At 45.3% G+C, this 15,884-nt stretch overlaps 1 protein-coding gene across 6 annotated transcripts in view; it reads right to left on the reverse strand.

Moving 5' to 3' along the window:
* The window catches only part of MYO7A (myosin VIIA), an 82,944-nt gene that overhangs the window by 14,837 nt on the left and 52,223 nt on the right, over positions 1-15,884 (reverse strand). For 3 of the 6 annotated variants that reach the window (XM_015852500.2, XM_015852499.2, XM_015852498.2), the window contains 13 exons: positions 12,692-12,829; positions 10,257-10,415; positions 9,826-9,918; positions 8,370-8,464; positions 7,787-7,871; positions 6,622-6,840; positions 6,382-6,489; positions 5,607-5,816; positions 4,881-5,084; positions 4,176-4,352; positions 3,062-3,151; positions 1,697-1,824; positions 889-1,015 (listed from right to left, as the gene is read on the reverse strand). In XM_015852500.2, the coding sequence (XP_015707986.1) occupies positions 889-1,015; positions 1,697-1,824; positions 3,062-3,151; positions 4,176-4,352; positions 4,881-5,084; positions 5,607-5,816; positions 6,382-6,489; positions 6,622-6,840; positions 7,787-7,871; positions 8,370-8,464; positions 9,826-9,918; positions 10,257-10,415; positions 12,692-12,829 (1,833 nt within the window). Of the gene's footprint in view, positions 1-888; positions 1,016-1,696; positions 1,825-2,893; positions 3,152-4,175; positions 4,353-4,880; positions 5,085-5,606; positions 5,817-6,381; positions 6,490-6,621; positions 6,841-7,786; positions 7,872-8,369; positions 8,465-9,825; positions 9,919-10,256; positions 10,416-12,691; positions 12,830-15,884 lie in introns of all 6 variants that reach the window. The other 3 variants (XM_032442283.1, XM_032442284.1, XM_032442282.1) reach the window with 1 other exon arrangement.

Consider the following 15,884-nt stretch of genomic DNA (forward strand, 5'->3'; position numbering starts at 1 on the left):
ACTCCAACATTTCATAGTTTCATAGTTTCATAGTTTCGTGCGGGTTGGAAGGGACCTTAGAGATCATCGACATTCAAAAATCTGGGAGGGTCAAAGGAAGCCTTGTCATGTTGTGTCAAAGCAAAGACAAAGTACTGAGCCCTTTGCTCTGAGCCAGTCAAACTCTAAATCATGGGATTATCTTCAACAGCCCAGATAATGCTGGTCAGACTTGAGGTGTATCAGTTATTTGGAATGAAGGCTGCTCAAATCTAGGAACAAAATGTGGAGTATGGCTAAGAAAAATGAAAATCCTTAAGAAAAATCTGATTTTTAATAGTGTCAGCCTACTGACTTCAGTCCTGCTTGTCCACAATGCTCCTGAAGATACATTATATAGAACAATAGAATCATTTAGATTAGAAAAGGCCCACTAGATCATCAAATCCAACCATCTCCAAACCCTTCCAAGTCCACCACTAACACATGTCTCTTAGTGTCACATCCACACATCTCTTCAGTACCTCCAGGGATGGGTACTCTACCACTTCCTTGTGCTGTCTGTTTCAGTGATGGATCACCCTTACCATGAACAGATTAGATTTATAATTTGCTATGTAATACTGTTCCTTGTCAAACTAGAGGACATGCCTTAGGTAACACTGGCAAAGACAGCAGATGCTTGACAAAATGCATTGATCTGTGGATGTGAGAAACACGGTACATGTGGGCCTTTCTGGGTGTGCAAATTCAGTAGGAACTTTACGCCACTGTCATTCCTGACAGGGATGAAGACCCAGGGATTCCTTCCACTATCAAACTCAAGAGAAAAGCTGGTTTCAAGAGAAAAGATGGGGAAGAAAATGTGTCAGCAGATGGTATCTGAGATCAATTTCATCTGCAGTTTACCTTTACAAACTTCTCAGAAGGAGCAAAGCACCCCACGCAGAGAGACATCAGGATCCAGCCCCTGGCGTGGCTGCTTTTGGATGGATTCTGAGTCAGCTGCTTGCAGATTTGACAATAGATTTCATCCCTGCAATAGAATTGAAAATACAAATTAGATTTAACAAGGTGGTGCTTTTCAGAGTTAACAGAGAAAGAGCCAAACCCTGTCTGTGTGTGATACTTAAAGGTTCATTTTGGAATTGCAAGGACATTCATATAATAGCCCTAAGGTGACCGCTCTGGTCACTGAATGGTCTATTGAGTGCTTTCCTTCTCCAGTTCTCAACTGAGTTTTCCCTGTGGGAGGATAAAATGAAGCGGATTGTATTATATCACACACACATACAAATGGGCTAAAAAACAGATAAATAGTCATCTCTAATTTGATTGTTTCTGTTTTTTTGAATGCTTTACTTAGTAACAAAAATGAGTTTAAGTTTTTCACGTCTGTGTCATCAAAAATATTCACACAAATGAAAGAAGACTAAATGATCAAATGGAAAGCAAAAGGTAGTGAACAGTAAGCAGGAGTGCTAATGAAGCAATCCAGCACCCTCCATCTCTTTCAGAAGCCTCTGAATCCCTCCCAATGGTCTTTTGATCAGGCCTGAAATGAACACTAAGGAACACAACCCAACCCAGCCCAATTGTGCAACACAACCAGAAGGATGAGGGCATGATAAAGCTGCACACACCAGAAAAATAATTTGGACAAGAATAGCTCAGTGAAGAAGGAATTAAAAGAATGGCCATTGTCCTGATTTCTAACCTTAATGCTGGCCTGAGGATGCCATTACCAATAATGAAATGGAGCTTCTCCAGGTTGGAGGTGGGCCGGTCTTCAAGCATGCTATTACCTTGGAGTGTTGACTCCCCGTCATGAAGTCTCTTTGTCACCTGCCAAGCAGATACATTGCTCTCTTTCAGTATAGCCATTTACTGTGGCCCCCCAACCCCAACCCAAATGTGGTGTACCCCCCCAGGAGGACTCCTCCACCAGCCAGGAAGGGGCTCAGAAGTTTTTTGGTCTATGCATTTTCAGTGATGGGAGGTTGTGAATCGGTTGGCTTTAAATACATATGGGTTAAGAAGAAAATGGCTCTGCCTGGTGACACTTCCTCCTGCTTAGTTTTTTCTTCTGTTTTCTACAATGGTAACACTGCTGACCCACAGTTGAAAAATGGTCACCAATGATGCTTAGAATAATCCAATTTATTGCCAAGGAAGGCTGGTCCTTCCAATTTAGTCATATTAAAAAAAAATGAACTATTAAAATACTAACAAATAGATGTTCTCTCCATGCTAACAATGCAGATAAAAGCACACAGTATGGTGCTTTTTGGGATGACATTCATTCACTGCTCTGCCCACAGCTCTCTACCTCAGCTGGTCAACTCATTCTCTATTTAGAGCCACTATAGAGAGATGGACATATCTAGAATGTGTTCAGAGCCATGTTAGGATACTCTGAATTGGTTCCTACTTCTTTCTATTGACACTAAAGTGAAGGAGGGTGACTATATCAGAGTGAGATCTTCATACTCTCATGCAGCTGAGTTGGTGCCTGCTCTGGAAGTGGACAAGACACTATGAAAAAGACTGAATCCAAGTGTTTGCCTTGCTCTCATCCCCCTAACCAAAAGCCTTATTGCTCCTCACTCTTTGAGGATGGTATTTCCAAAAGTTCTCAGCTTTGGATAGCTATGCACAGGGAAACTGGAGAAGAGAGAGGCAGAGGATGGGTGAGCACTTTTGGATGGCCTTCCTCTGCTACCTACTACACAGAGGAGGGCAGGAAGCTAAAAGCAGGGGTAACATTCAGACCATCACAAGTGGTGAGAGGTATTAACAGCTGGATGGAGGGCTGTGAAAGAGGGGAGGGAAGGTGCTGAGTGGATGGAGAACAGGAGTCGAGGGGAGGCCGGCGCGAGGTGCAGAATGACTCAAGGAGACACGGGAAGCCAACCTTTCCCCTTAAACACTCCTTAAATCTTTCAGGCAGAGAGACAGGTAGCGCCAAACCCAGAGGAGGGCTGGTTCTATGTTGTCTAGGGAAAAGCAGAAGAGAGTCAGAGAGGGCTGCAGACAATCCAACGGCACTTGTGCTGCCAGGCGGCCAAGCGTCTCCTCTCACCTCCTCCGTCAGTTTGGATTTCTTCTTGAGTGTTAAGGAGACCAGTTTGTGCCGCACACTGTTCTTCTTGTGCCCGTCAATGTGAGTACTCTGCACAACAAGAAACACAGAGTGCGGTGTGGTGAGAGAAAGCCCTGCCAAATACAAGCTGTCTCTGCTTCCCCAAGACTTATGCAAATGGCAGAGACTGAGACATTACAGAAGGTAGTGACTAGAATTCTGGATCCATATTCCTTTTGCCCCAGGATAAACTAGGTTGGGCTCTGAATTTTGCAGATGACCAGTGTCTCATCAATGAACCTACCCTAAATTATAACTACAAACTGGAGATGTCTGCAAAAAGATAAAGCCATGTTGAAAAAGTGGCTGAGTCCTGGTCCAGTTGTGCCCCATTACTTCTACTGTATCCTATTCAGGCTTGTTCCGGTTTCACAAATGAGATGAGCATGATCACCCCCTGAGATGTGCAGTTTGCATAGCACTTTGCATTCAAATCAGATTGCTCTCATTCTCAGGTGCTGGGGTGAAAGTGCTGAATGAAACCACCATCTATAAAAACAGAAAATCCTAATACCAGGTAACAGCTTACCATGCTGTACAAAACAACTGTAAAAAGGAGAGAATATTAGTGCTACAGGCAGTGATTTATCCAGTGCAATGTCTTATCTGGGAGGGGTCCTAAGACAAAGTCCTCCAAATACTTCCCAGAATACGCTGAGGATGCAACAGGGATTTCTGCAGCTTAATCTCCTGGTAATTATTCACTTCCTGCTCCAGGATTAAGGGCACATTTTTAATTTTTTCTCTTTTGACCCAGAGCAAATCAACACAAAATCCCCCAAAGAGAGACCAATAGCACAAGACATTGTACGCTTCCCATGTATTTCTGCTATTTGGGGAGGAAGAGAGAGATGAAAGGCCCATTAGACAGTACCATTGGAGGCATTCAGTTGTCTCTGTGAAGAGGACATAGAAACAACATCTGACACACAGACAATTCTCCTTTTGTAGCACAATTGCAGATATAATTGACAAACTCATTTCTTCCCAAAGTATTGTGACATGAAAACACCATCTTTCTTACAGACAGTTACCTCAGTGAGAAAGCAATTACCTCTCCTTCTCCCTGCAGAGCCTGCAGTTCTTTCTTATAAGTCTTCTTCCCAAGGGTTTCATAGATTTTTGTCATCACTGGTATCTTCTCACCACCATCACTCATGGCCGTATGATATTTTGGCTCAGGGAGGTCTCCCATGAAACGGAGGATAGTGATCCACACAGCAAGTGCTGCCTGTTGAAATGAAGTTTAACTCCATCAGACTGCAGTAGGGTAAAGGAGGTAGTAGTCAAACCACGTCCTTAGTGGAGCAAGATGTTGGACTGGATGATCCTTGTGGGTCCCTTCCAGCTTGGGATATTTTATGATTCTATGAAACCATTGGGACCACCACTATAGTCTCGTTGCCTAGCTGTGTGAGACACAACTAATTTGCTCACAGCATGAATTTTACCTGAGTGAGAAAAGTTGGTATGCTGGTGGCCAGGACCACAAATTCAAGATCTGTGTTCTTGTCATTATGAATGCATTTGCACAACCTACAAGAGATTTGCTTCTTGGCTAGGGGATGTCACATTCAGATGGAATCACAGAATCATTAATGCTGGAAAACACCTTTAAGATCATCTAGTCCAACTCTCAACCCATCCCCACCATGCCTACTAAACCATGTGCATCAGTGCAGCATCTACCCTTCAGGTGAAAGGCTTCCCAGGCTTGCTCCAACCCACCCTGCTCAAGGGTTTTCCTCCCCTGCCTCACCAACTGGTCTCCTTCATCTTCATGGTACAAGAGAGGCTGCTTGAGAGGTCGGCGAATGTAGGTGTGTGTTGTCGTGCCCTGGAAATATGTGGCAGCAAACTTGGCAAATTTGTACTCTGAGAGATCTTCCTCCTCTTCCTCAGGGAGAGGCAATGCAGCATCAAGGTCCTCTTCCTCCAGCTCCTTCTGGGCTCGCTCGAGATCCTGGTGGGGAAGTGGATGTCAGGAGATCAGCACGTTTTTGGATGCTGAACTGTTCTTCCCCCTCGGGCCTGACTTTACCAACTACCTGATTTCCATCAAGAAAAGCCAACTGGAGAAAAAACCATGAAATGTAACTCTGGAGCCCAAGGAAATTCTGAGTCCAGACGGACATGCCTTTGTTCAGCAATGTTCCCAGAGCACTTGGAGAAGCATTAAGCATGGCCCTAGTTCTGCAATGGCTGTCCAAGTGCCAATTTACTTGAGCAGTGAAGAAAAAAATCACAAAGGCCACAGGTCCTCACTGATCTTACAGCAATACTGCTCCCTCCCTTGTAGCAGCCCCATAGAAAACCTGCAACAGCATGTCTGTCCCAGCCACAGCCCAGCAAACCCGTGGGGCCATGCAGAAGGAAGGAAATCTTAAAGAAAGACCTCCTTTAGTATTGCCCCATTCTACCCTAATAAATTCACGTGTTGCTAAAGCCTTTTGCGTCACAGTCAACCTGTGTGCATCTGTAGTACCTCGAAGCCATTGGGTGCCTGCCCTTCCTGGCCAGGTAGGGAGGAGGTTGTCCCTAGGAATCCAAACATTTTGTCCACCATTTCTGAGTCATTCACTGGCTCATTGCGAGCTCGTTCCATTTTTTCCAGAAGCTCTTTCTTCCGACGTGCTTCCTCCTTTTCCTTTACTTCTCTCTCTGCATCTTCGCGGGCCAGCTGGGCAAGGCGTACCTGGAGGAGAAAATGCACAGTGACTGAACTGCTGACTCCAGAGAGCTGGCACTGAATTCAATGGAGACCAGCTTTAGAAACACAGGGTTCCCAATGCTTAAGACACTATCCCAGCCTTGTGAGTTGGAGCTAAACAGTAGCGTGTTCATATCTCAGCACCCAAATTGTAGAAGGACAAAGCAGTAATATATTCTCCTTCTATAGTGCCTTTTTAGAAGGTCTGATCCCTGCACTGAGACTCTCAGTGATATTTTTTCTATTTTATACATCTGTGCATGTGCACACTTGCACATATACACATTATCTACACAATTCCACCTTCAGCCTTCATACAACACCAAAAGGAAGCAAATAACAACCGTAATCTCTGACATTCCTTTGCAGCAGATCAGAAATTCTGGAGCAGCTTAAGTCTAGATTGAGCACAGAGGGCTTTAGTGAATTATATACAAATAACTCAAGCAGGGCAGAAATCCCTTAGATATTTTTGGCGTTCCCCCTCAACATAGCAGAAGCAGGCCCTTGAAGTAGTGAGACAGCCCCGGAAAGAGCAGTCCTGGCTTACTTGGTGTTTCTTTTCTGCTTCCTCTTTGGCTTTCTTGGCACTCATCTCCTTTCGAAGCCGTTCCTCTTCTGCCAGCCGAAGTTTCTCTGCTTCCAGGCGCCGATGATACTGAGGAATAAACACAGGAGCCCTTCTCAAGAGATGTTTCCTACTTTTTAGGATTCTTTGGTGCCATTTAATCTATTTGTCCCCCCTCTCCCCACTCCTATTTCCCACTACCATCCTCTCCACAATACATACCTCTCCTCGGAGGCGCTTGTAAAGCCTTCGTGCTATCATGCCCCGAGCGTAGGCTTGCACAGTGAGGACAGCCCAGAGGCGATGACGGAAAGCCCTACGGACCAGATAGCCCCGGCAGCGGGCCTGGAACTCGATGATGCGCCGTCGGGCCATATGGTACTGCTTGTGGAGTTTGCGGGATCGATACAGGGCCTGCAGTCTCAGGAAGCCAATACGCATCTGCAAAAGGGAGCACGATGAAACCACTCCACTGCAGCTCACCCTAAGAAGATTTGCCTTGCTAATCTCCTTCTTCTCCTTAAATAAGAAGGACTGAAATCAGATCTCACCAAGACAAGCCTTTGGGAGGGAGGTTGTCCAAGAGGGTGGAGAAATGAAGCCCTCCAGCTGCTCCATTAATTAAAGCCTAAGGAGAATGAAGGGAGTTTCTTTCCCATTGAGACCTGTGGTTTCTGCCTTTGAGAGGTTTCAAAAGGTTTGGCTTCTGATATCAACCTTGAGCCTGCTCCCATGGAGTTCCAACACCTCTCATGGTCTTTAGCAATTCATCTGGCAGTTGTCAACCCTGCCCAAGGTAGGGGGGTTGGAGCTAGATGATCTTTGAGGTCTGCTCCAACCCAAGCCATTCTGTGATTCTATTACATCCCTGCTAATCACTGCTCCTACAGATCTGTTGCCATGAATTGGCTTTGCCAAAGCAAGCATCATCTTGGCCAATCTGGAAATGGCAATTTCTATCCTATTGAGGCCCTACAGGATGATACCAAGCCCTTTAGAACACAGCACACTTCCAAAATGACCCACTTTGGAGTCAGAGCTAGCTAGGACAAGGAGACATGAAGGCTATGAATTAGGCTGAGGAGAGGCCAGGAGAAAGCCTAGTTTGCAGATGTGATCACACATGGGGATAAAGTCTGTTTTTGGAAACTAGGGGAAGACTTTTAAAAGCCCATTGGTACAATGGAAATCTCATTCATGAGCAAAAGGGACAGCTTGAAGGTGATAAGGATCTGTCATTAACGAGAAGGCAAAACAGCAAGGGCACCATTTCATTCATCCCACCAACCCAAACCTGGTGGGGCAAATTGAGCCAGAAAACTCTAATTTAGGTCCCACCTAAAGCAGGTAGGAAGGCAGAAGTGTGAGGAAGCATCCATATACTTACAGCACCGTAGTTCTTCCTGCAGTTATGTCCACGCCAATATCTCTGAATCATCAGGACTGAATTTCTCACTTTCAGGAAATTGGACCTGTAAAGGCATTTCAGTCATGTGTGTCTGCAGCTTGGCCATGATTTATTATCCCCTGGGCCTCATTCTTTAGAGACTTGAAATTGCGTATCTGGGTGGAGCAAACTCTGCATTTTTTGCCTGAAAATGTATCATTCCCCAGCTTTCTTTGTCTTTACAAGAAGGTCTATATGGTCTCTCTCTGATGGGTCTCCATATGCTGATCCATGGGATTGGGCAGAGCAGATGTTGGGAATGGTCCCTGCCTTCCCCTCTTTGCATTCTCCTATGAAATCTCACTGCTTGCTCTCTGCTTCAATCTCAGACACCTGTAAATGGATTCAATCTGATTCAAACTTCAGCAACACTACCCCACTACCCTCATCTGCTCACTATATGCTGCTGAAGCTGGTCTGAACATGTGCATAGACACCCTGGGGAGAGCAGCATCATGAGAACTCAGAGGTCTCTATAGGATTGGTGTGGGAATAACTTCCAGAGAGAAGAGCTCACACTTACCTGTCCTTGAACCCACGCACAACCTTCTGGATGAGGATGACTTTGTCTGTGATGGCCTTGTCCCTCTCAATCTCCAGCAGCATATCGTGGTGGTCCTGAGGGGGGAAACAACACAGTACTCATGTCTGCAGATCTCCAATTGCTTTAAATGTGGTAGCAAAGGTGATGCAAGGCCCTTCACAAGGGAAGAAGACCAAAACAAACTCTTTGGACATTTTAATTCCCAAGCATCCCTTATCTTCTCCTGGAGAAATCCAAACATAAATCTTAGTGATCCACTGCCTTAATTCCCAATTGAACCAGAGCAGCAACAAGATGAATATGCTGAATGTTACAGTCTGAAAACACACAAATTACATTGCCCTTCCATGGTGAGCTCCCTGTCAGTGCCATTAGCCATGAGAAAAACTCTCACGAGCACTGGAGAGGTTTGGGAGCAAGGGTCGCATCATTTGCTGCCAGGGTCACATCATTCCCTCCAGCTAAAGCTGCAGTTGTTCCATACCCTAAGGACAAAACAACTTCATTACATGGAATTTCCTTGCCCTGAAGTATTCAGATGCACACATCTAAGTTTTCTTCTCATTCCTCCCACAGTGAGCTCCACTTTCTGTCCGTGTTGTAGCATGCTGAGCCCTGCCACACTGGGTGCAGTGGAGGCAAGTCCACACGCTTCCTGCTCTGCTTGACCTCACACTACCCCTCAGGGCCTCCTGATTTCTCTGTTTCCTGCCCTAACAGCTGCGGGATCTTGATAACAGGCTCTGGAAAGAGTGACTAGTAGAAACAGCTTCTAGGGAAGGGATGGAGATGAGGTGTGGGTGTTGTTATTTAAATATAAGCCATCAGATCTAGTGCTGAGATGTTTGCTTGAGAGAAGGCTTTGCTTCCATTCTGGTTCCCAGTCAGCTCAACATCATGTCCCAAGCATAATTCTGGAATTGGTGTGTAAGGAGAACAGAGTGTAAATGGGCAGTGGATGCTCTCATTCAGGGTGCTGCTGGGAAACCTGAAATGTTGGCTATTAGCTGAGCCAATGCAGAGAGGTAAGCTGTAGGTATGTCTTGTGTTGTGCAAGGACATTCCAAAACCAAACTGAGCTTGTAGTATTCTCAGTCCCCCTTTCTGCAGGGCTTTGCATGGACACCTCTCCTGCTGCTCTGGGGTTAGGTAAAGGCAGGATCTGAAATAAAGCATCTCAGCAAAGGAGGGAAAAGGCTGTGAGTTTAACGTGACTATTTCTGCATCTGTACGAGTATATGCGTGCATCAGGGCTGGCAGTGTGTCAGGACTTCCTCCTAAACCAGCCCCAAATATCCTGCCTTGGCTCATTTTCTGCTTATTGCCAGCCCAGAGACCGGATAAAAGGGTCACGTCTTGTGATGGAAAGGGTTGATAGGAGGCCCCTTCATCAACAAGGATCCCAGATAGCAGGGTGATGCAGGGAGCCCAGTACCTTCAGGAATATCTTTGTCTTGCCAATCTGCCAGTCATCATCCTTTCCAAGCACTGCTTCAGCAATTCGCTGGCATGTCCCACGCAGGTCCCCCTGGTGGGAGTGGAAATGTTGTTCATCAGGTCCAGCTTCAGCTTTTCTGCTCAGTGCTGACCCTTTCTGGTCTAAACTCCAGTAGTTTTCTGCTAATTAACTTTTCACTACATTTAAGGGGAGGGAATGGGAATGGCTGAATAAAGCCCCTTGGTGCTCAGCTCTCTGTCCCTGTCAGTCCCATGACCACTCTTCTTTCACTTGGAAATCCCTAAGCATTGCTGCCACATCTGGGGATCAAATGCTGCATGATTGCTTTTGGTAAGGATGCACCTCCTATGAACACCTCCAGTGAGACCAACAGAGAACAATTATTGGCAGTGGAAGAAGATGCTCACCTGCTTGTATGCTGGCTTCACCCCAGGCATGAGCACCCGATATCGGTCCACAAACTCTACAAATGTGTAACGGATGGGGTAACCAGCCCGGCGGATCCGAATGGTCTCCATCATCCCTGAGTACCTCAGCTGACGGACGCACAGCTCCCGATCAAACAGCTGGGGAGGTTACAGGACATGGTGGTTTGATTGGAATATTAGGAAGAAATTATTCTTAGAAAGAATGGCAGCACATTGGCATGAGCTGCCCATTGGGGTGGTGGAATAACTTGGCACTGAGAGACATGGTCAGTGGGCATGGTGCTAATAGGTTGGGGTTGGATTAGAGGTCTATTCCAACCTAAATAACTTTATGATTGCACACCTTGGCCTGGTCATAAGATGAAAGATGTGTAAGACAATGAGGGCAGGCACCCACTCAAACCCTCCATGTGGTGAACCCGAGACTATAGGAGTTGGCTGTGATGGACCTTTTCTTTAACTCCTCTTTGCAAAGCAGAACATACCCTACATTCTATGAAAAGGATGGAGAGAAGATCTGGAGAGAAAAACATAACAGTGAACAACACTTTGGGAAAGGGGAAGCACACCTTACAGTCACCCCTGTAATGACCAGTGTTCAAGGAAAGACTGGATGTTATGTTGAGGGACATGGTTTAGTGGGAGCTATTAGTAATAGGTGAAAGGTTGGACTGGATGATCTTTTAGGTCTTTTCCAACCTTGGTGATTCTATGATTCTATGACCACTCATGGTCAAATAAAGGCAGACATGGTGTGGTTCTGGAGCAGCACTGAAAGTAAGGGCAGTAAGCCCCATTGTGTTCTCTCCTTCTGTCTCCCTGCTCCATAAAGCAGTTGTGGGCTTGAAAAAAAAAAAAAGACAAGTTTTTCTTTTTTTTTTCTTTTTTTCTTTTTTCTTTCCAAAAGTACATTTTAGAAAGGAAACAAAAGCTTTAAAATAACAGAAAGTAACAAACAGCCAGGACTTTCCAATGACCTTTCACTTCCCAACATGCTGTTTCCTATCACTATCAGCACACTTTCCTTCATAGCCTGGGATAGAAAATGAACTCCCAGAAAACATTCTCTTTTGCAATGACCCTGCACAGCTCTGTGCTCCATTATCTGGGAGATTTTTCCTACCATGCCAAAAATATATATAACAAAAACACACTTCTCACATCACTGCAGTCCTTGATGCCGGGTTAACTCATCCACTCATTACTTTAACAGCGACATTAATTTCTCTTTGATTCTTTCAAGCTTATACCTCTCTTTTTATGTCTCACCAAAACTCTTGCAATTAATATGTTGAACACAATATTCTAGCTAGCTCTCGTCAGAGCTGGTCAAACACAATTTGCCACAAAGGATGCAGAATGCCTGACTGAATCCCAGATAACCCAATGCAAAAGCAGCTCAGAGTCAGGGCACCAGGAACAATTTGTTAACATCAGTTTAGAACGTGCAGCTATTTCTCAACACCACCCATGCTCTGAAGCAAGGCTTTGCTTTGGCATCATCAAAATCTCAGTTTAGACATTCTGTTACATATTAACCCAAAATATTTCTTTAATAGGCCATTAACTGCCTTTTAATATTGGCCCAAAGAGCAATAAACCACCCAGAGAGCCACCAAACTCTTTGCCCCACTCTCACTGAACCATAAGTTACAGGCAAACACTGCTTGGATGTCCAAAATTTAACACTTTGTGCTTTTTTTTTGGCACAGAACTGACCCTTAGAGGTCCCCTCTAACTCTAAGGGTTCTATGATTCTACAGTTCTAAGATTCTAATTCATAGAACCATAGGATCACAGATTATGTCAAGTTAGAAGGGACCCATCGGGATCATTAAGTTGAAGTCCTGGCTCCACACAGGACCACCACCCAAAAGTCAGACCAAAACTTTTATTTTTCCTTTGTTTACCTTTATTTTTCCTATTTACCTCCCTTTATTTTCCATCTGTGATTTTAATTGTACATCTGCTAAACAAAACAAAACAAAACAAAACAGAAAACAGATGGAAAGAATCCAGGGGGGTGAAAGAAAATAAAATCCCTTCAAGAAAGTAGAAAACAGGCACAGAAAGGAGATCACTTGTGGGAAACATCAGACCCAGCAAGAGGACACAATGCAGGGCACTATGGCTAGAAGGGAGGCTCTGACCCACTATGGAAATAAAAGGCATTTCCCATAGGATAAAGGGCTACAGGGTGAATTCCTTGAGGTCGTCCTCGGGAAGGAAGGTGAGGGAAGCATCTCCCCTTTGCAGAAGGCTTTGGGGTGCTGCTGTATTGAAAAGACCTCCCAGATTCATCTCAACAAACTCTGTGGATTTGTTTGCTTGCAGAAAGGGCTGCATTAGCCATTAGCTCCCGTAGATATTCCCATTTAAAAGAAATGCAACCGAGAGAGAAAAGCTGGACTTACCATGGGCTTCTTGTACTCATTGGGCTTGATGCAGCGGACAAAAAAGGGCTGGCAGACACTGAGAGTCCTCATCAACAGCTCCAGGGACCGCTTGAACTGGCTGCTGAGAGTCGGCGAGCGCTTCCTCGTCTCTGCTCCCTGCAAAACCACAGCAGAGCAGGCTCAGGAAATGAAAGGATAACAGTGCCCTTCCCCTCCAGCCACAGTCCCCTGAGTCTCCTGCTGCAGTTGGATGTGGGAGTGGAGTCCTCACGGCTGAGATGGAGGGTGGAAGATGTGGGGAGAGGGCATGGTCATGGGGCACCTGAGTTTTTCTCTTTTGCATTGGATGGACAACCTGCAATTTATCCCATGTGCCTCATCCCAAAGAGGAATAGTGCTGGAATGCAATCTCTCCTGCTCAGGCCTCCCTGTCTGACTCACATTCCCAAGTGTCTTGTGCAAAGCTATAAAGAAGATCGGCTTGTGAGAGCAAACAGCCCCTTCTAGGTCTTCAACAGTTTCTCTATTGCAACCCAGGGCAATGCATTACCCAGGGATGCACCCCAGGAGATGTTTGGGTTTCCCCATTACCATACATCACAGAATGGTTTAGATTGGAAGGGACCTTAAAGATCATCCATTTCCAACCCTCTGCCATAGGCTGGTTGCCAACCACCAACTCAAGCTGCCCAGCACTCCATCCAACCTGGCCTTAAATGCCTTCAAGGATGGGTACAGTACAGTCATGCAAACCCTGCTATCACTGTTCTAGGATGACTTTGAGTATTTTGTTTGTTTTAGCTTCATTGGTGAAATTAATAATCTCATCTAGAGCTTTGGGCAAGTGTTTCTATAGAAGAATGGGAAATTTTCTCTTAATAGCCCTTTCTCTCTGTTGTGGGAAAACATTTATCCAAACTAAATGAAGCCACTGGCTCCCTTTTTGCAACTACCACAGCATCAAACATCATGGGGCTGTATGTCTCAAGTGGTTTGATGTTCAGGGAACATTCCATAGGGCAGCAGGTGCTGCTGTTGGGTTAGAAGAGGAAGAGGCAGGCACCACATCACAACTCCCCCTGAGCTGAAAATAGGACACACTGTGACATGGCCTGTGATGTGACCTGATGGCCAGGGAATTCCCAAAGGGAGGATTCTAGCAGGATTTTCATGCACATTTCCTCCAAACATCCTCTTCTTTGCAGGTGGCCAAGTCATGGTATGAAGCCACAAAGCCTCCATCAGCACTGACCTTGTCGCTGTGTTTCATAAGGTGGTGAGTTTTATTTGGACTTACTTTGCTAAAATTGTTTTGTGTCCTTCAACCTACAGCAGACAACATCCCCAACCCCCCTAAAAAGAGGCATTTCCAGAGCTCAGGTTGGACACAATAACAGGACAAACCCAATCAGTACAAACACAAAGTCATTATGGAATTCCAACAAGACAACGTGAGCAGAGAAAACCCAGCTCATGCACACACCAGAAAAACCAGCTCGTCTTGGCCAAGAGAGCTTGTGGGGCCACCAGTGATCTCTCCCAGCAAAATTCTTCCCTGAAGGACAAATCATTAACAAACCTGAGGTAATTAATGGATGCAGCTGCTACCTGCAGAGCAGCATAGAGTCCAGTGCTCACATTCCATCACAGATTTGATGAGGAATAGGCTGTTTTAGCAAGAATCCTAGTTTGGATAACTTTGGTGGCTGTTTTCTTAGCACTTTGCTAATTCTGTGCAAGGGGTCACCTTTGTGCAAGGTGAAATGACAGTCACAAGAAGCAGCAACAGATGCAGGAGTGTAGCTGGGAGTTGGAAGCAGCTGCCCATTTGTCAGGTTTGCTGATTTGGGTTTAGCTGGGAGAGGTCACTTGTCAGTTATGGCAGTAGGAAGGGTGCAAGACTTTGTACAAGGGTGCCCTATGCGGGAACGGAAAGAGCTGTTTGCCCTCCCAGATAGCAGATCCTGCTCTGCCAATGTCTTGCAGTTCTTCTTTGCGTGCATCCAGTTCTGGTGCAAGGCAGTGGAGTCACAGCCTTTTGAAGGGAATGGCAGGGAAGAAGGGACATGGGCCAGAACTCTCTTTCTGGAGAAAATTTGACTAGAATTTGAATTCTTATCCAAATCTTTAGAGAGCAAGAAGGCATCATCCATTCACATGGGCCTGGGACATGAATGTATGGATATCCCCTGCATCCCTGAGATTTCACACAGGCCCTTCCATGGTGGGCACCAGCTCCAAGGGTACTAACTGGGCTCTCAGCTACACAATGAAACCTCAGGCAAGAGATTTTCATCAGCGTCTTCCTGTATGGCCAGGATGACAATGCTGAAGTCATTGTTCTTCCTGCCCCACCTAAACACCAGTGTGGGGACAATTGCATCTCCTTAGTCATTTCAACAAAATGGCTAATAAAATAAGTGGAGCGGCCTGCCAACAATGTGAGGCACTGAAAATATAAGCTTTATTGTGGAGGAAGAACTATTTTAGCTCAAAATAGATGCAGTCCCAACAAACTGAATGATAAAGAGCTAAATATGATCTATTTTTCTCCTGGTCAACACCTAGCTGTAGCATCTTTGGGACAGACACTGTCTCTTCATCAGTGTCATTAGGTAGCCTAGCTCAAGGAGGTTGAGATTTGTGTAATGGGGAAGGATAAGCAAAATTTACAGGTATTGGATATTAAGAATAAATTCTTCTCATAAAGACAGAGTGGTGAGGCATTGGAACAGGCTGCTTGGGGAGGTGATGGAGTCCATCTCTAGGTGACCACTGAAAGCTGGGGCCACCTCATTGCAGGTTTTGAGGCGGCATATAGTGAAGAGACAGTGTCTGTCCTAAAGGGTGAGCAATCTGGAAGGTACCTTAAGATGCAGAGCTGACATGGGATAGATAACAGTGCTGAGTATTACTCTTTTGAACTAAGGCTCCATTTTCTACTAGTTACTACTGTAACTGTTGTTCTTCCCTCGTCTCAGTGCCTACCGAATATGATCAATTATTTATTTAGAAAACTTACAAAACATTAGGCTATGTTATAAAAAGTTTAATGACAACAAAAGGACTCTCAGATGTTATTTCCCCCATTTCTCTGTATTACTTGTTGTTTTGCTGCTACCCAAACACTTTTCAATCACAGTATGGGGGGGAAGGAGTTCAGCTTTGGAATGAATGGCTTCGGTTCATTTTGGTTCAGATCATCCTCATT

This window comes from Coturnix japonica, chromosome 1 (assembly GCF_001577835.2).
Source record: "Coturnix japonica isolate 7356 chromosome 1, Coturnix japonica 2.1, whole genome shotgun sequence".
Classification (NCBI taxonomy): Eukaryota; Metazoa; Chordata; class Aves; order Galliformes; family Phasianidae; genus Coturnix; species Coturnix japonica.